This window comes from Taudactylus pleione, unplaced genomic scaffold (assembly GCF_031769625.1).
Source record: "Taudactylus pleione unplaced genomic scaffold, aTauple2 ptg000971l, whole genome shotgun sequence".
Lineage (NCBI taxonomy): Eukaryota > Metazoa > Chordata > Amphibia > Anura > Myobatrachidae > Taudactylus > Taudactylus pleione.
The window spans coordinates 370,175-391,201 of NW_028285372.1; the positions used below are offsets into that span (position 1 = coordinate 370,175).

The 21,027-nt window shown below is 47.2% G+C and overlaps 1 protein-coding gene across 1 annotated transcript in view; it reads left to right on the forward strand.

The window, feature by feature from the left end:
• The window catches only part of LOC148454626 (nicotinate-nucleotide pyrophosphorylase [carboxylating]-like), a 205,139-nt gene extending 186,238 nt beyond the window's left edge, over window positions 1-18,901 (forward strand). The window contains 2 exon segments of the mRNA XM_088460693.1: window positions 18,661-18,852; window positions 18,854-18,901. Coding sequence (XP_088316819.1) covers window positions 18,661-18,852; window positions 18,854-18,901 — 240 coding nt within the window.
• The last annotated feature ends 2,126 nt before the right edge of the window (window positions 18,902-21,027 follow it).

Below are 21,027 nucleotides of genomic sequence, written 5' to 3' on the forward strand. Positions count from 1 at the left end.
TAGTGGGTGTCTCTATGCTGGCTGAGCTGTGACTGATGTTACTGATGTATACACAGGACTGTGAGGTATTACAGATGTGAGATAGCAGTAGTGGGCAACTCTATGCTGGCTGAGCTGTGGCTGATGTTACAGATGTATACACAGGACTGTGAGATGTTACAGATGTGAGATAGCAGTAGTGGGCGTCTCTATGCTGTATGAGCTGTGGCTGATGTTGCAGATGTATGCACAGGACTTTGAGGTATTACAGATGTGAGATAGCAGTAGTGGATATCTCTATGCTGGCTGAGCTGTGGCTGAGGTTACTGATGTATACACAGGACTGTGAGGTATTACAGATGTGAGATAGCAGTAGTGGGTGTCTATGCTGGCTGAGCTGTGGCTGAGGTTACTGATGTATACACAGGACTGTGAGGTATTACAGATGTGAGGTAGCAGTAGTGGGGTCTCTATGCTGGCTGAGCTGTGGCTGATGTTACAGATGTATGCACAGGACTGTGAGATGTTACAGATATGAGATAGCAGTAGTGGGTGTCTGTATGCTGGCTGTGCTGTGGCTGATGTTACAGATGTATACACAGGACTGTGAGGTATTACAGATGTGAGATAGCAGTATTGGGTGTTTCTAAGCTCACTGTGCTGTGGCTGATGTTACTGATGTATACACAGGACTGTGAGGTTTTATAGATGTGAGATAGCAGTAGTGGGTGTCTCTATGCTGGCTGAGCTGTGGCTGATGTTACAGATGTTTACACAGGACTGTGAGGTATTACAGATGTGAGATAGCAGTAGAGGGTGTCGCTATGCTGGCTGAGCTGTGGCTGATGTTGCGGATGTATACACAGGACTGTGAGGTATTACAGATGTGAGAAAGCAGTAGTGGGTGTCTCTATGCTGGCTGAGCTGTGGCTGATGTTACAGATGTATACACAGGACTGTGCAGTATTACGGATGTGAGAAAGCAGTAGTGGGTGTCTCTATGCTGGCTGAGCAGTGGCTGATGTGCACACAGGACTGTGAGGTATTACAGATGTGAGATAGCAGTAGTGGGTGTCTCTATGCTGGCTGAGCTGTGGCTGATGTTACAGATGTATACACAGGACTGTGAGGTATTACAGATGTGAGAAAGCAGTAGTGTGTGTCTCTATGCTGGCTGAGCTGTGGCTGATGTCACTGATGTATACACAAGACTGTGAGGTATTACAGATGTGAGATAGCAGTAGTGGGTGTCTCTATGCTGGCTGTGCTGTGGCTGATGTTACTGATGTATACACAGGACTGTGAGGTATTATGGATGTGAGATAGCAGTACTGGGTGTCTCTATGCTGGCTGTGCTGTGGCTGATGTTACAGATCTATACACAGGACTGTGAGGTATTACAGATGTGTGATAGCAGTAGTGGGTGTCTCTATGCTGGCTGAGCTGTGGCTGATGTTACAGATGTATACATAGTAGTGTGAGGTATTACAGATGTGAGATAGCAGTAGTGGGAGTCTCTATGCTGGCTGAGCTGTGGCTGATTTACAGATGTATACACAGGACTGTGAGGTATTACAGATGTGAAAAAGCAGTAGTGGGCGGCTCTATTCTGGCTGTGCTGTGGCTGATGTTACCGATGTATACACAGGACTGTGAGGTATTACAGATGTGAGAAAGCAGTAGTAGGTGTCTCTATGCTGGCTGAGCTGTGGCTGATGTTACAGATGTATACGCAGGACTGTGAGGTATTACAGATGTGAGATAGCAGTAGTGGGTGTCTCTATGCTGGCTGAGCTGTGGCTGATGTTACTGATGTATACACAGGACTGTGAGGTATTACAGATGTGAGATAGCAGTAGTGGGTGTCTCTATGCTGGCTGAGCTGGAGCTGATGTTACAGATGTATACACAGGACTGTGAGGTATTACAGATGTGAGATAGCGGTAATGGGTGTCTATGCTGGTTGAGCTGTGGCTGAGGTTACTGATGTATACACAGGACTGTGGTATTACAGATGTGAGATAGCAGTAGTGGGGTCTTTATGCTGACTGAGCTGTGGCTGATGTTACATATGTATACACAGGACTGTGAGGTATTACAGATGTGAGATAGCAGTAGTGGGTGTCTCTATGCTGGCTGAGCTGTGGCTGATGTTACAGATGTATACACAGGACTGTGAGGTATTACAGATGTGAGATAGCAGTAGTGGGTGTCTCTATGCTGGCTGTGCTGAGGCTGATGTTACAGATGTATACACAGGACTGTGAGGTATTACAGATGTGAGATAGCAGTAGTGGGTGTCTCTATGCTGGCTGAGCTGTGGCTGATGTATACACAGGACTGTGAGGTATTACAGATGTGAGATAGAAGTAGTGGGTTTCTCTATGCTGGATGAGCTGTGGCTGATGTTACCGATGTATACACAGGACTGTGAGGTATTACAGATGTGAGATAGCAGTAGTGGGCATCATTATGCTTGCTGAGCTGTGGCTGATGTTGCGGATGTATACACAGGACTGTGAGGTATTACAGATGTGAGGTAGCAGTAGTTGGTGTCTCTATGCTGGCTGAGCAGTGGCTGATGTTACAGATGTATACACAGGACTGTGAGGTATTACAGATGTGAGATAGAAGTAGTGGGTTTCTCTATGCTGGCTGAGCTGTGGCTGATGTTACCGATGTATACACAGGACTGTGAGGTATTACAGATGTGAGATAGCAGTAGTGGGCATCATTATGCTTGCTGAGCTGTGGCTGATGTTGCGGAAGTATACACAGGACTGTGAGGTATTACAGATGTGAGGTAGCAGTAGTGGGTGTCTCTATGCTGGCTGAGCAGTGGCTGATGTTACAGATGTATACACAGGACTGTGAGGTATTACAGATGTCAGATAGTAGTAGTGGGCGTCTCTATGCTGGCTGTGCTGTGGCTGATCTTACAGATGTATACACAGGACTGTGATGTATTACAGATTTGAGATAGCAGTAGTGGGTGTCTCTATGCTGGCTGAACTGTGGCTGATGTTACAGATGTATACACAGGACTGTGAGGTATTACAGATGTGAGAAAGCAGTAGTGGGTGTCTCTATGCTGGCTGAACTGTGGCTGATGTTACAGATGTATACACAGGACTGTGAGGTATTACAGATGTGAGATAGCAGTAGTGGTGTCTCTATGCTGGCTGAGCTGTGGCTGATGTTACAGATGTATACACAGGACTGTGAGGTATTACAGATGTGAGATAGCAGTAGTGGTGCCTCTATGCTGGCTGTGCTGTGGCTGATGTTACAGATCTATACACAGGACTGTGAGGTATTACAAATATGTGATAGCAGTAGTGGGTGTCTATGCTGGCTGTGCTGTGGCTGATGTTACAGATGTATACACAGGACTGTGAGGTATTACAGATGTGAGATAGCAGTAGTGGGTGTCTCTATGCTGGCTGTGCTGTGGCTGATGTTACAGATCTATACACAGGACTGTGAGGTATTACAGATGTGTGATAGCAGTAGTGGGTGTCTCTATGCTGGCTGTGCTGTGGCTGATGTTAAAGATGTATACGCAGGACTGTGAGGTATTACAGATGTGAGATAGCAGTAGTGGGTGTCTCTATGCTGGCTGAGCTGTGGCTGATGTTACAGATGTATACACAGGACTGTGAGGTATTACAGATGTGAGATAGCGGTAATGGGTGTCTATGCTGGTTGAGCTGTGGCTGAGGTTACTGATGTATACACAGGACTGTGGTATTACAGATGTGAGATAGCAGTAGTGGGGTCTTTATGCTGGCTGAGCTGTGGCTGATGTTACATATGTATACACAGGACTGTGAGGTATTACAGATGTGAGATAGCAGTAGTGGGTGTCTCTATGCTGGCTGAGCTGTGGCTGATGTTACAGATGTATACACAGGACTGTGAGGTATTACAGATGTGAGATAGCAGTAGTGGGTGTCTCTATGCTGGCTGAGCTGTGACTGATGTTACTGATGTATACACAGGACTGTGAGGTATTACAGATGTGAGATAGCAGTAGTGGGCAACTCTATGCTGGCTGAGCTGTGGCTGATGTTACAGATGTATACACAGGACTGTGAGATGTTACAGATGTGAGATAGCAGTAGTGGGCATCTCTATGCTGGATGAGCTGTGGCTGATGTTGCAGATGTATGCACAGGACTGTGAGGTATTACAGATGTGAGATAGCAGTAGTGGATATCTCTATGCTGGCTGAGCTGTGGCTGAGGTTACTGATGTATACACAGGACTGTGAGGTATTACAGATGTGAGATAGCAGTAGTGGGTGTCTATGCTGGCTGAGCTGTGGCTGAGGTTACTGATGTATACACAGGACTGTGAGGTATTACAGATGTGAGGTAGCAGTAGTGGGGTCTCTATGCTGGCTGAGCTGTGGCTGATGTTACAGATGTATGCACAGGACTGTGAGATGTTACAGATATGAGATAGCAGTAGTGGGTGTCTGTATGCTGGCTGTGCTGTGGCTGATGTTACAGATGTATACACAGGACTGTGAGGTATTACAGATGTGAGATAGCAGTATTGGGTGTTTCTAAGCTCACTGTGCTGTGGCTGATGTTACTGATGTATACACAGGACTGTGAGGTTTTATAGATGTGAGATAGCAGTAGTGGGTGTCTCTATGCTGGCTGAGCTGTGGCTGATGTTACAGATGTATACACAGGACTGTGAGGTATTACAGATGTGAGATAGCAGTAGAGGGTGTCGCTATGCTGGCTGAGCTGTGGCTGATGTTGCGGATGTATACACAGGACTGTGAGGTATTACAGATGTGAGAAAGCAGTAGTGGGTGTCTCTATGCTGGCTGAGCTGTGGCTGATGTTACAGATGTATACACAGGACTGTGCAGTATTACGGATGTGAGAAAGCAGTAGTGGGTGTCTCTATGCTGGCTGAGCAGTGGCTGATGTGCACACAGGACTGTGAGGTATTACAGATGTGAGATAGCAGTAGTGGGTGTCTCTATGCTGGCTGAGCTGTGGCTGATGTTACAGATGTATACACAGGACTGTGAGGTATTACAGATGTGAGAAAGCAGTAGTGGGTGTCTCTATGCTGGCTGAGCTGTGGCTGATGTCACTGATGTATACACAGGACTGTGAGGTATTACAGATGTGAGATAGCAGTAGTGGGTGTCTCTATGCTGGCTGTGCTGTGGCTGATGTTACTGATGTATACACAGGACTGTGAGGTATTATGGATGTGAGATAGCAGTACTGGGTGTCTCTATGCTGGCTGTGCTGTGGCTGATGTTACAGATCTATACACAGGACTGTGAGGTATTACAGATGTGAGATAGCAGTAGTGGGAGTCTCTATGCTGGCTGAGCTGTGGCTGATTTACAGATGTATACACAGGACTGTGAGGTACTACAGATGTGAAAAAGCAGTAGTGGGCGGCTCTATTCTGGCTGTGCTGTGGCTGATGTTACAGATGTATACACAGGACTGTGAGGTATTACAGATGTGAGAAAGCAGTAGTAGGTGTCTCTATGCTGGCTGAGCTGTGGCTGATGTTACAGATGTATACGCAGGACTGTGAGGTATTACAGATGTGAGATAGCAGTAGTGGGTGTCTCTATGCTGGCTGAGCTGTGGCTGATGTTACTGATGTATACACAGGACTGTGAGGTATTACAGATGTGAGATAGCAGTAGTGGGTGTCTCTATGCTGGCTGAGCTGGAGCTGATGTTACAGATGTATACACAGGACTGTGAGGTATTACAGATGTGAGATAGCGGTAATGGGTGTCTATGCTGGTTGAGCTGTGGCTGAGGTTACTGATGTATACACAGGACTGTGGTATTACAGATGTGAGATAGCAGTAGTGGGGTCTTTATGCTGACTGAGCTGTGGCTGATGTTACATATGTATACACAGGACTGTGAGGTATTACAGATGTGAGATAGCAGTAGTGGGTGTCTCTATGCTGGCTGAGCTGTGGCTGATGTTACAGATGTATACACAGGACTGTGAGGTATTACAGATGTGAGATAGCAGTAGTGGGTGTCTCTATGCTGGCTGTGCTGAGGCTGATGTTACAGATGTATACACAGGACTGTGAGGTATTACAGATGTGAGATAGCAGTAGTGGGTGTCTCTATGCTGGCTGAGCAGTGGCTGATGTTACAGATGTATACACAGGACTGTGAGGTATTACAGATGTGAGATAGAAGTAGTGGGTTTCTCTATGCTGGCTGAGCTGTGGCTGATGTTACCGATGTATACACAGGACTGTGAGGTATTACAGATGTGAGATAGCAGTAGTGGGCATCATTATGCTTGCTGAGCTGTGGCTGATGTTGCGGAAGTATACACAGGACTGTGAGGTATTACAGATGTGAGGTAGCAGTAGTGGGTGTCTCTATGCTGGCTGAGCAGTGGCTGATGTTACAGATGTATACACAGGACTGTGAGGTATTACAGATGTGAGATAGTAGTAGTGGGCGTCTCTATGCTGGCTGTGCTGTGGCTGATCTTACAGATGTATACACAGGACTGTGATGTATTACAGATTTGAGATAGCAGTAGTGGGTGTCTCTATGCTGGCTGAACTGTGGCTGATGTTACAGATGTATACACAGGACTGTGAGGTATTACAGATGTGAGAAAGCAGTAGTGGGTGTCTCTATGCTGGCTGAACTGTGGCTGATGTTACAGATGTATACACAGGACTGTGAGGTATTACAGATGTGAGATAGCAGTAGTGGTGTCTCTATGCTGGCTGAGCTGTGGCTGATGTTACAGATGTATACACAGGACTGTGAGGTATTACAGATGTGAGATAGCAGTAGTGGTGCCTCTATGCTGGCTGTGCTGTGGCTGATGTTACAGATCTATACACAGGACTGTGAGGTATTACAAATATGTGATAGCAGTAGTGGGTGTCTATGCTGGCTGTGCTGTGGCTGATGTTACAGATGCATACACAGGACTGTGAGGTATTACAGATGTGAGATAGCAGTAGTGGGTGTCTCTATGCTGGCTGTGCTGTGGCTGATGTTACAGATCTATTCACAGGACTGTGAGGTATTACAGATGTGTGATAGCAGTAGTGGGTGTCTCTATGCTGGCTGTGCTGTGGCTGATGTTACAGATGTATACACAGGACTGTGAGATATTACAGATGTGAGATAGCAGTAGTGAGTGTCTCTATGCTGGCTGTGTTGTGGCTGATGTTACAGGTGTATACACAGGACTGTGAGGTATTACAGATGTGAGATAGCAGTAGTGGACGTCATTATGCTTGCTGAGCTGTGGCTGATGTTGCGGATGTATACACAGGACTGTGAGGTATTACAGATGTGAGGTAGCAGTAGTGGGTGTCACTATGCTGGCTGAGCAGTGGCTGATGTTACAGATGTATACACAGGACTGTGAGGTATTACAGATGTGAGAAAGCAGTAGTGGGTGTCTCTATGCTGGCTGAGCTGTGGCTGAAGTCACTGATGTATACATAGGACTGTGAGGTATTACAGATGTGAGATAGCAGTAGTGGGTGTCTCTATGCTGGCTGTGCTGTGACTGATGATACAGATGTATACACAGGACTGTGAGGTATTACAGATGTGAGATAGCAGTAGTGGGCGTCACTATGCTGGCTGAGCTGTGGCTGATGTTACAGATGTATACACAGGACTGTGAGGTATTACAGATGTGAGGTAGCAGTAGTGGGCGTCACTATGCTGGCTGATCTGTGGCTGATGTTACAGATGTATACACAGGACTGTGAGGTATTACAGATGTGAGATATCAGTAGTGGGTATCCCTATGCTGGCTGAGCTGTGGCTGATGTTACAGATGTATACACAGGACTGTGAGATGTTACAGAAGTGAGATAGCAGTAGTGGGCGTCACTATGCTGGCTGAGCTGTGGCTGATGTTGCAGATGTATACACAGGACTGTGAGGTATTACAGATGTGAGATAGCAGTAGTGGATGTCTCTATGCTGGCTGACCTGTATCTGATGTTACTGATGTATACACAGGACTGTGAGGTATTACAGATGTGAAATAGCGGTAGTGGGTGTCTATGCTGGCTGAGCTGTGGCTGAGGTTACAGATGTATACACAGGACTGTGAGGTATTACAGAAGTGAGATATCAGTAGTGGGCATCTCTATGCTGGCTGAGCTGTGGCTGATGTTACAGATGTATACACAGGACTGTGAGATGTTACAGATGTGAGATAGCAGTAGTGGGTGTCTATGCTGGCTGAGCTGTGGCTGATGTTGCAGATGTATACACAGGACTGTGAGGTATTACAGATGTGAGATAGCAGTAGTGGGTGTCTCTATGCTGGCTGAGCTGTGGCTGATGTTACTGATGTATACACAGTACTGTGAGGTATTTATAGATGTTAGATAGCAGTAGTGGGGTCTCTATGCTGGCTGAGCTGTGGCTGATGTTACAGATGTATACACAGGACTATGAGGTATTACAGATGTGAAATAGCGGTAGTGGGTGTCTATGCTGGCTGAGCTGTGGCTGAGGATACAGATGTATACACAGGACTGTGAGGTATTACAGAAGTGAGATATCAGTAGTGGGCATCTCTATGCTGGCTGAGCTGTGGCTGATGTTACAGATGTATACACAGGACTGTGAGATGTTACAGATGTGAGATAGCAGTAGTGGGTGTCTCTATGCTGGCTGTGCTGTGGCTGATGTTACAGATGTATACACAGGACTGTGAGGTATTACAGATGTGAGATAGCAGTAGTGGGCGTCACTATGCTGGATGAGCTGTGGCTGATGTTGCAGATGTATACACAGGACTGTGAGGTATTACAGATGTGAGATAGCAGTAGTGGATGTCTCTATGCTGGCTGACCTGTATCTGATGTTACTGATGTATACACAGGACTGTGAGGTATTACAGATGTGAAATAGCGGTAGTGGGTGTCTATGCTGGCTGAGCTGTGGCTGAGGTTACTGATTTATACACAGGACTGTGAGGTATTACAGATGTGAGATAGCAGTAGTGGGTGTCTCTATGCTGGCTGAGCTGTGGCTGATGTTACTGATGTATACACAGTACTGTGAGGTATTTATAGATGTTAGATAGCAGTAGTGGGGTCTCTATACTGGCTGAGCTATGGCTGATGTTACAGATGTATACACAGGACTATGAGGTATTACAGATGTGAGATAGCAGTAGTGGGCGTCATTATGCTTGCTGAGCTGTGGCTGATGTTGTGGATGTATACACAGGACTGGGAGGTATTACAGATGTGAGGTAGCAGTAGTGGGTGTCTCTATGCTGGCTGAGCAGTGGCTGATGTTACAGATGTATACACAGGACTTAGAGGTATTACAGATGTGAGAAAGCAGTAGTGGGTGTCTATGCTGGCTGAGCTGTGGCTAAAGTCACTGATGTATACATAGGACTGTAAGGTATTACAGATGTGAGATAGCAGTAGTGGGCGTCTCTATGCTGGCTGTGCTGTGACTGATGATACAGATGTATACACAGGACTGTGAGGTATTACAGATGTGAGATAGCAGTAGTGGGCGTCACTATGCTTGCTGAGCTGTGGCTGATGTTGCGGATGTATACACAGGACTGTGAGGTATTACAGATGTGAGATAGCAGTAGTGGGTGTCTCTATGCTGGCTGAGCAGTGGCTGATGTTACAGATGTATACACAGGATTGTGAGGTATTACAGATGTGAGAAAGCAATAGTGGGTGTCTCTATGCTGGCTGAGCTGTGGCTGATGTCACTGATGTATACATAGGACTGTGAGGTATTACAGATGTGAGATAGCAGTAGTGGGCGTCTCTATGCTTGCTGAGCTGTGGCTGATGTTACAGATGTATACACAGGACTGTGAGGTATTACAGATGTGAGATAGCAGTAGTAGGTGTCTCTATGCTGGCTGTGCTGTGGCTGATGTTACAGATGTATACACAGGACTGTGAGGTATTACAGATGTGAAAATGCAGTAGTGGGCGGCTCTATGCTGGCTGAGCTGTGTTTGATGTTACTGATGTATACATAGGACTGTGAGGTATTACAGATGTGAGATAGCAGTTGTGGGCGTCACTATGCTTGCAGAGCTGTGGCTGATGTCGCGGATGTATACACAGGACTGTGAGGTATTACAGATGTGAGAAAGCAGTAGTGGGTGTCTCTATGCTGGCTGAGCTGTGGCTGATGTCACTGATGTATACATAGGACTGTGAGGTATTACAGATGTGAGATAGCAGTAGTGGGTGTCTCTATGCTGGCTGTGCTGTGGCTGATGTTACAGATGTATACACAGGACTGTGAGGTATTACAGATGTGAAAATGCAGTAGTGGGCGGCTCTATGGTGGCTGTGCTGTGGCTGATGTTACAGATGTATACACAGGACTGTGAGGTATTACAGATGTGAGATAGCAGTAGTGGGTGTCTCTATGCTGGCTGAGCTATGGCTGATGTTACAGATGTATACACAGGACTGTGTGGTATTACAGATGTGAGATAGCAGTAGTGGGTGTCTCTATGCTGGCTGAGCTATGGCTGATGTTACAGATGTATACATAGGACTGTGAGGTATTACAGATGTGAGATAGCAGTAGTGGGTGTCTCTATGCTGGCTGAGCTGTGGCTGATGTTACAGATGTATACACAGGACTGTGAGATATTACAGATGTGAGATAGCAGTAGTGGGCGTCTCTATGCTGTCTGTGCTGTGGCTGATGTTACAGATGTATACATAGGACAGTGAGGTAATACAGATGTGAGATAGCAGTAGTGGGTGTTTCTAAGCTCACTGTGCTGTGGCTGATGTTACAGATGTATACACAGGACTGTGAGGTATTACAGATGTGAGATAGCAGTAGTGGGTGTCTCTATGCTGGCTGCACTGTGGCTGATGTTACAGATGTATACACAGGACTGTGAGGTATTACAGATGTGAGATAGTAGTAGTGGGTGTCTCTATGCTGGCTGTGCTGTGGCTGATGTTACAGATATATACACAGGACTGTGAGGTATTACAGATGTGAGAAAGCAGTAGTGGGCATCTCTATGCTGGCTGTGCTGTGGCTGATGTTACAGATGTATACACAGGACTGTGAGGTATTACAGATGTGAGATAGCAGTAGTGGGCGTCACTATGCTGGCTGTGCTGTGACTGATGTTACAGATGTATACACAGGACTGTGAGGTATTACAGATGTGAGAAAGCAGTAGTGGGCATCTCTATGCTGGCTGTGCTGTGACTGATGTTACAGATGTATACAAAGGACTGAGAAATTACAGATGTGAGATAGCAGTAGTGGGTGTCTCTATGCTGGCTGAGCTGTGGCTGATGTTACAGATGTATACACAGGACTGTGAGGTATTACAGATATGAGAAAGCAGTAGTGGGTGTCTCTATGCTGGCTGAGCTGTGGCTGATGTTACTGATGTATACACAGGACTGTGAGGTATTACAGATGTGAGATAGCAGTAGTGGGTGTCTCTATGCTGGCTGAGCTGGAGCTGATGTTACAGATGTATACACAGGACTGTGAGGTATTACAGATGTGAGATAGCGGTTGTGGGTGTCTATGCTGGTTGAGCTGTGGCTGAGGTTACTGATGTATACACAGGACTGTGAGGTATTACAGATGTGAGATAGCAGTAGTGGGGTCTTTATGCTGGCAGAGCTGTGGCTGATGTTACATATGTATACACAGGACTGTGAGGTATTACAGATGTGAGATAGCAGTACTGGGTGTCTCTATGCTGGCTGAGCTGTGGCTGATGTTACAGATGTATACACAGGACTGTGAGGTATTACAGATGTGAGATAGCAGTAGTGGGTGTCTCTATGCTGGCTGTGCTGAGGCTGGTGTTACAGATGTATACACAGGACTGTGAGGTATTACAGATGTGAGATAGCAGTAGTGGGTGTCTCTATGCTGGCTGAGCTGTGGCTGATGTATACACAGGACTGTGAGGTATTACAGATGTGAGATAGAAGTAGTGGGTTTCTCTATGCTGGCTGAGCTGTGGCTGATGTTACCGATGTATACACAGGACTGTGAGGTATTACAGATGTGAGATAGCAGTAGTGGGCATCATTATGCTTGCTGAGCTGTGGCTGATGTTGCGGATGTATACACAGGACTGTGAGGTTTTACAGATGTGAGGTAGCAGTAGTGGGTGTCTCTATGCTGGCTGAGCAGTGGCTGATGTTACAGATGTATACACAGGACTGTGAGGTAATACAGATGTGTGATAGAAGTAGTGGGTTTCTCTATGCTGGCTGAGCTGTGGCTGATGTTACCGATGTATACACAGGACTGTGAGGTATTACAGATGTGAGATAGCAGTAGTGGGCATCATTATGCTTGCTGAGCTGTGGCTGATGTTGCGGATGTATACACAGGACTGTGAGGTATTACAGATGTGAGGTAGCAGTAGTGGGTGTCTCTATGCTGGCTGAGCAGTGGCTGATGTTACAGATGTATACACAGGACTGTGAGGTATTACAGATGTGAGATAGTAGTAGTGGGCGTCTCTATGCTGGCTGTGCTGTGGCTGATCTTACAGATGTATACACAGGACTGTGATGTATTACAGATGTGAGATAGCAGTAGTGGGTGTCTCTATGCTGGCTGAACTGTGGCTGATGTTACAGATGTATACACAGGACTGTGAGGTATTACAGATGTGAGAAAGTAGTAGTGGGTTTCTCTATGCTGGCTGAACTGTGGCTGATGTTACAGATGTATACACAGGACTGTGAGGTATTACAGATGTGAGATAGCAGTAGTGGTGTCTCTATGCTGGCTGAGCTGTGGCTGATGTTACAGATGTATACACAGGACTGTGAGGTATTACAGATGTGAGATAGCAGTAGTGGTGCCTCTATGCTGGCTGTGCTGTGGCTGATGTTACAGATCTATACACAGGACTGTGAGGTATTACAAATATGTGATAGCAGTAGTGGGTGTCTCTATGCTGGCTGTGCTGTGGCTGATGTTACAGATCTATTCACAGGACTGTGAGGTATTACAGATGTGTGATAGCAGTAGTGGGTGTCTCTATGCTGGCTGTGCTGTGGCTGATGTTACAGATGTATACACAGGACTGTGAGATATTACAGATGTGAGATAGCAGTAGTGAGTGTCTCTATGCTGGCTGTGCTGTGGCTGATGTTACAGGTGTATACACAGGACTGTGAGGTATTACAGATGTGAGATAGCAGTAGTGGACGTCATTATGCTTGCTGAGCTGTGGCTGATGTTGCGGATGTATACACAGGACTGTGAGGTATTACAGATGTGAGGTAGCAGTAGTGGGTATCACTATGCTGGCTGAGCAGTGGCTGATGTTACAGATGTATACACAGGACTGTGAGGTATTACAGATGTGAGAAAGCAGTAGTGGGTGTCTCTATGCTGGCTGAGCTGTGGCTGAAGTCACTGATGTATACATAGGACTGTGAGGTATTACAGATGTGAGATAGCAGTAGTGGGTGTCTCTATGCTGGCTGTGCTGTGACTGATGATACAGATGTATACACAGGACTGTGAGGTATTACAGATGTGAGATAGCAGTAGTGGGTGTCACTATGCTGGCTGAGCTGTGGCTGATGTTACAGATGTATACACAGGACTGTGAGGTATTACAGATGTGAGGTAGCAGTAGTGGGTGTCACTATGCTGGCTGATCTGTGGCTGATGTTACAGATGTATACACAGGACTGTGAGGTATTACAGATGTGAGATATCAGTAGTGGGTATCCCTATGCTGGCTGAGCTGTGGCTGATGTTACAGATGTATACACAGGACTGTGAGGTATTACAGATGTGAGAAAGCAGTAGTGGGTGTCTCTATGCTGGCTGAGCTGTGGCTGAAGTCACTGATGTATACATAGGACTGTAAGGTATTACAGATGTGAGATAGCAGTAGTGGGCGTCTATGCTGGCTGTGCTGTGACTGATGATACAGATGTATACACAGGACTGTGAGGTATTACAGATGTGAGATAGCAGTAGTGGGCGTCACTATGCTTGCTGAGCTGTGGCTGATGTTGCGGATGTATACACAGGACTGTGAGGTATTACAGATGTGAGGTAGCAGTAGTGGGTGTCTCTATGCTGGCTGAGCAGTGGCTGATGTTACAGATGTATACACAGGATTGTGAGGTATTACAGATGTGAGAAAGCAATAGTGGGTGTCTATGCTGGCTGAGCTGTGGCTGATGTCACTGATGTATACATAGGACTGTGAGGTATTACAGATGTGAGATAGTAGTAGTGGGTGTCTCTATGCTGGCTGTGCTGTGGCTGATGTTACAGATGTATATACAGGACTGTGAGGTATTACAGATGTGTGATAGCAGTAGTGGGTTTCTCTATGCTGGCTGAGCTGTGGCTGATGTTACAGATGTATACACAGGACTGTGAGGTATTACAGATGTGAGATAGCAGTAGTGGGCGTCTCTATGCTTGCTGAGCTGTGGCTGATGTTACAGATGTATACACAGGACTGTGAGGTATTACAGATGTGAGATAGCAGTAGTAGGTGTCTCTATGCTGGCTGTGCTGTGGCTGATGTTACAGATGTATACACAGGACTGTGAGGTATTACAGATGTGAAAATGCAGTAGTGGGCGGCTCTATGCTGGCTGAGCTGTGTCTGATGTTACAGATGTATACATAGGACTGTGAGGTATTACAGATGTGAGATAGCAGTAGTGGGCGTCACTATGCTTGCTGAGCTGTGGCTGATGTTGCGGATGTATACACAGGACTGTGAGGTATTACAGATGTGAGAAAGCAGTAGTGGGTGTCTCTATGCTGGCTGAGCTGTGGCTGATGTCACTGATGTATACATAGGACTGTGAGGTATTACAGATGTGAGATAGCAGTAGTGGGTGTCTTTATGCTGGCTGAGCTGTGGCTGATGTTACAGATGTATACACAGGACTGTGAGATATTTCAGATGTGAGATAGCAGTAGTGGGCGTCTCTATGCTGTCTGTGCTGTGGCTGATGTTACAGATGTATACATAGGACTGTGAGGTAATACAGATGTGAGATAGCAGTAGTGGGTGTTTCTAAGCTCACTGTGCTGTGGCTGATGTTACAGATGTATACACAGGACTGTGAGGTATTACAGATGTGAGATAGCAGTAGTGGGTGTCTCTATGCTGGCTGCACTGTGGCTGATGTTACAGATGTATACACAGGACTGTGAGGTATTACAGATGTGAGATAGTAGTAGTGGGTGTCTCTATGCTGGCTGTGCTGTGGCTGATGTTACAGATGTATACACAGGACTGTGAGGTATTACAGATGTGAGAAAGCAGTAGTGGGCGTCACTATGCTGGCTGTGCTGTGGCTGATGTTACAGATGTATACACAGGACTGAGGTATTACAGATGTGAGAAAGCAGTAGTGGGCATCTCTATGCTGGCTGTGCTGTGACTGATGTTACAGATGTATACAAAGGACTGAGAAATTACAGATGTGAGATAGCAGTAGTGGGTGTCTCTATGCTGGCTGAGCTGTGGCTGATGTTACAGATGTATACACAGGACTGTGAGGTATTACAGATGTGAGATAGCAGTAGTGGGTGTCTCTATGCTGGCTGAGCTGTGGCTGAGGTATACACAGGACTGTGAGGTATTACAGATGTGAGATAGCAGTAGTGGGTTTCTCTATGCTGGCTGAGCTGTGGCTGATGTTACAGATGTATACACAGGACTGTGAGGTATTACAGATGTGAGATAGCTGTAGTGGGTGTCTCTATGATGGCTGAGCTGTGGCTGATGTTACAGATGTATACACAGGACTGTGAGGTATTACAGATGTGAGATAGCAGTAGTGGGTGTCTCTATGCTGGCTGAGCTGTGGCTGATTTTACAGATGTATACACAGGACTGTGAGGTATTATAGATGTGAGGTAGCAGTAATGGGCGTCTCTATGCTGGCTGTGCTGTGGCTGATGTTACAGATGTATACACAGGACTGTGAGGTATTATGGATGTGAGATAGCAGTAGTGGTGGAGTATGCCCAATTCCACTCAAAACCTCTGCAACTTCTGATCCTCTCCAGGTGGAATGGATTGCCTCATCGATTAAAGTCCCAACCAATTTCTTCTCTCTCTCTAAAGGTTCATCTGTCCCTCTTATGGTGGTTACAGATGTCTTGTCTAACCAGAGGATGCCCCTTCTGGGTCCTGGACTGGGTGATCCTGACGACGTATGCCAGTCTGCAGGGTTGGGGCTCGGTGACTGGGCCGCACTTCTTCCAGGGCCGCTGGACACAGGTTGAGACAGCTCTATCAATCAACGTGTTGGAACTCTGAGCAGTATACAAAGCCCTCACTCTAGCACGACATTCTTCAGGGAAGACAGTCTGACGACGCCATGGCAGTAGCCTACCTCAATCGCCAAGGAGGCACTCTGAGTAGGGCAGCCATGTCAGAAGTGGCTCACATTCTCACATGGGCAGAAAAACACCTTCCGGTAATTTCAGCAGTGTTCGTTCCCAGAGTTCTGAAATGGGAAGCGGACTTCCTCACCAGTCCCGATGTACAGGCCAGGGAATGGTCTCACCACCCAGAAGTGTTTCAACTCCTTGTGGAAATGTGGGGCCTACCAGAGTTGGACCTCATGGCCTCCTGACACAATCACAAGCTGATGGAGTATGGATCAAGAACAAGGGATGCTGCAGCAGCCTTTGTAGACGCATTGTCCATAAAGTGGACCTTTTGGTTGGTGTACCTGTTTCCTTCAGTCTCCCTTCTTCCTCGAGTCCTTCGGAAGTTCAAACAAGTTGGAGACACTGTCCTTCTGGTGGCTCCAGCGTGGCCCAGACGACATTGGTACTCAGACCTTTAGAGCCTCTCCATCGATGCTACTCTTCTGCTGCCTCAACGGTCAGATCTGTTATCTCAGGGTCCTTGTCTACACCCAGACTTGGGTCATCTGTCTTTGATGGCGTGGCTCTTGAGACATCCCTCTTGAGATCTAAGGGATTTTCTCGAGCAGTATTACAGACTATATTCAGGGCGCATAAACCGGCTTCTGCCCGAATCTATTAGAGTGTAGCATACATACTTCCAGTGGCGTAACGCCAGAAGTTATGACCCACATATTTTTGGGGTCTCTAGAGTCCTTGCCTTCCTTCACATTGGACTGGACCTTGGGCTTCGTCTGGCCTCACTTAAAGTTCATGTCTCTGCTTTGTCTGGTTCCAATGCAAAATTGGTACCCTACCGGATGTTGACACCTTTTTTACATGTGTTCTCCACATTCAACCTCCCATTGTCCCTCCTGTGGCTCCTTTGGGATTTGTCTGTGGTTCTTCAAGCTCTGCAGGGCCCTCCATTTGAACCCCTGGAATCAGTGGATCTGAAATGGTTAACAGTGAAGGCTATCTTCTGGCTATTGCCTCTGCCCGTAGGGTGTCAGACTTGGGGGCACTGTCTTGTCGCTCCTCATTTGTGATTTTTCATCCAGATAGCGCAGTTCTTCGTACTTGCCCTGGTTTTCTTCCCATGGTGGTCTCTAAATTTCATATTGATGAGGAAATTGTAGTCCCTACCTTCTGTTCACCCGACCAGCTGGTGAGGTTTTCTTGGATGTGGTCCGTGCCCTAAGGATCTCTGGACCATAGCTGTTCTTTTAGGAAAGCAGATTCTCTTTGTCCTCTATGGATTCCACAAGAAGGGCTAGCCAGCTAACAAACAGACCCTGGCCAGATGGATTTGCATGACTATCTCACAGGCTACTGGTAGATGGGTCTCCTTGTACCGGCTACCATCACTGCTCATTCCACCCGCTCTGTGGGACCTTTAAGGGAAGCACAACATGGCATCTTGGCTGAACAGCTTTGTAAGGCAGCCACGTGGTCTTCTGTCCACAACTTTCCTAGGTTCTACGCCTTTAATACATTTGCCTCTCAGGATGCTTCATTTGGGCACAGGATTCTCCTATCAGCTCAGGAGTGTCCCCGCCCTTGAGTACTGCTTTGGGACATTCCCAAGGTATTCCTGTGGATTCCTATGGACCCTGAGGAAGAAAATGAGAGTTTTATGGTAAAACTTGCCTTCTGTTAACTTTCTTCGAAGTTCATAGGGTCCACAGGGCGCCCGCCCTGACACCCCTGGGTTGGCTTTCCTGATCACCAGTCTCCGTCTCTCTAGCGTGAGTGTTTCTTCTGTGTATCAGTCTTTCTTCTCTCCTGTCCTGCTATTGGCTTGCTAACTAACTGAAGGATTTCTGGCTTGGGGGCAGGGTATAGGGGGAAGGACCAGTGCATCATGGGAGTCGACCACTTTAACTGTCTGGTCCTAACATCCACCTAAACCCCAAGGTATCCCTGTGGACCCTATGGACTTCGAAGAAAGAGTTAACAAAGTTTTACCATAACTCTCATGTCCCCTTTATTGTACAGCGCTGCAGTATATGATGGTGATATAGTGTAATCTGTAGTGAGCGGAGTCCTCTCTCCTTCTGTGACTCTATGGTACTGTAGGTTAACCACATTCTAATATAGGTAGGTACATTGATATGTAGAATACTGATGGTCTTGCATATGAAATTATGGGATGTTTATGGCACCTTTAGTCCACCCAGACTAATGAGTGAATAACCAGTCTGGGCAATCACTGACCGTCTCTATCTTGCTCTCTGTCTGTCTCTTCCAGGCACTGCACCATGCTGCACTCTCAGTGAAGGCTGTGTACCCAGGAATTGTGGTGGAGGCTTCTGGAGGGGTTTCTCCACATAACCTTCTCCAGTTTCTTGGACCAAATGTGGACATGGTATCAATGGGATGTCTCACACAAGGACCTCCAAGCGTTGACTTTTCTCTGAAATTAGCTAAAGGACTGAGGAACCCACCCTGGGCCTCAACCTCATGATCTCCAGGCTTATGAAGTGTCCTGACTACCCGCTGTCACATGGCCTTCCCAAACTTACTACATGCTGTCACATGGCCTTCCCCAACTTACTACCTGCTGTCACATGGCCTTCCCCAACTTACTACCCGCTGTCACATGGCCTTCCCCAACTTACTACCCACTGTCACATGACCTTCCCCAACTTACTACCCGCTGTCACATGGCCTTACCCTACTTACTACCTGCTGTCACATGGCCATACCCAACAAGCACTATCTGCTGTCACATGGCCTTCCCCAACTTACTACCCGCTGTCACATGGCCTTACCCAACATGCACTATCTGCTGTCACATGGCCTTCCCCAACTTACTACGCGCTGTCATATGGCCTTCCCCTACTTACTACCCGCTGTCACATAGCCTTACCCACCTTACTACCCGCTGTCACATGGCCTTACCCACCTTACTACCCGCTGTCACACGGCCTTACCCTACTTACTACCCGCTGTCACATGGTCTTACCCTACTTACTACCCGCTGTCACATGGCCTTACCCTACTTACTACCCACTGTCACATGGCCTTACCTTACTTACTACCCGCTGTCACATGGCCTTACCCTACTTACTACCCGCTGTCACATGGCCTTACCTTACTTACTACCTGCTGTCACATGGCCTTACCCTACTTACTACCCGCTGTCACATGGCCTTACCTTACTTACTACCCGCTGTCACATGGCCTTACCCTACTTACTACCCGCTGTCACATGGCCTTACCTTACTTACTACCTGCTGTCACATGGCCTTACTCAACTTACTACCTGCTGTCACATGGCCTTACCCCACTTACTACCCACTTTCACATGGCCTTACCTTACTTACTACCCGCTATAACATGGCCTTCCCCAACTTACTACCCGCTGTCACATGGTCTTACTCAACTTACTGCCCACTGTCACATGGCCTTACCCAACTTACTACCTGCTGTCACATGGCCTTCCCCAACTTACTACCCGCTGTCACATGGCCTTACCCTACTTACTACCCGCTGTCACATGGCCTTCCCCAACTTACTACCCGCTGTCACATGGCCTTACCTTACTTACTACCCGCTGTCACATGGCCTTCCCCAACTTACTACCCACTGTCACATGGCCTTACCCAACTTACTACCCACTGTCACATGGCCTTACCCTACTTACTACCCGCTGTCACATGGCCTTACCCAACTTACTACCCGCTGTCACATGGCCTTACCCTACTTACTACCCGCTGTCACATGGCCTTACCCTACTTACTACGGCCTTACCCTACTAACTACCCACTGTCACATGGCCTTACCCAACTTAATACCCGCTGTCACATGGCCTTACCTTACTTACTACCTGCTGTCACATGGCCTTACCCTACTTACAACCCGCTGTCACATGGCCTTACCCAACTTACTACCCATTGTCACATGGCCTTACCCAACTTACTACCCACTGTCACATGGCCTTACCCTACTTACTACCTGCTGTCACATGGCCTTCCCCAACTTACTACCCGCTGTCACATGGCCTTCCCCTACTTACTACCCGCTGTCACATGGCCTTACCTTACTTACTACCCGCTGTCACATGGCCTTACCCAACTTACTACCTGCTGTCACATGGCCTTACCCTACTTACTACCCGCTGTCACATGGCCTTACCTTACTTACTACCCGCTGTCACATGGCCTTACCCTGCTTACTACCTGCTGTCACATGGCCTTCCCCAACTTACTACCCGCTGTCACATGGCCTTACCCAACTTACTACCCGCTGTCACATGGCCTTACCCAACTTACTACCCGCTGTCACATGGCCTTACCCAACTTACTACCTGCTGTCACATGGCCTTCCCCAACTTACTACCCACTGTCACATGGCCTTCCCCTACTTACTACCCGCTGTCACATGGCCTTACCTTACTTACTACCCGCTGTCACATGGCCTTACCCAACTTACTACCTGCTGTCACATGGCCTTACCCTACTTACAACCCGCTGTCACATGGCCTTACCCAACTTACTACCCGTTGTCACATGGCCTTACCCAACTTACTACCCACTGTCACATGGCCTTACCCTACTTACTACCTGCTGTCACATGGCCTTCCCCAACTTACTACCCACTGTCACATGGCCTT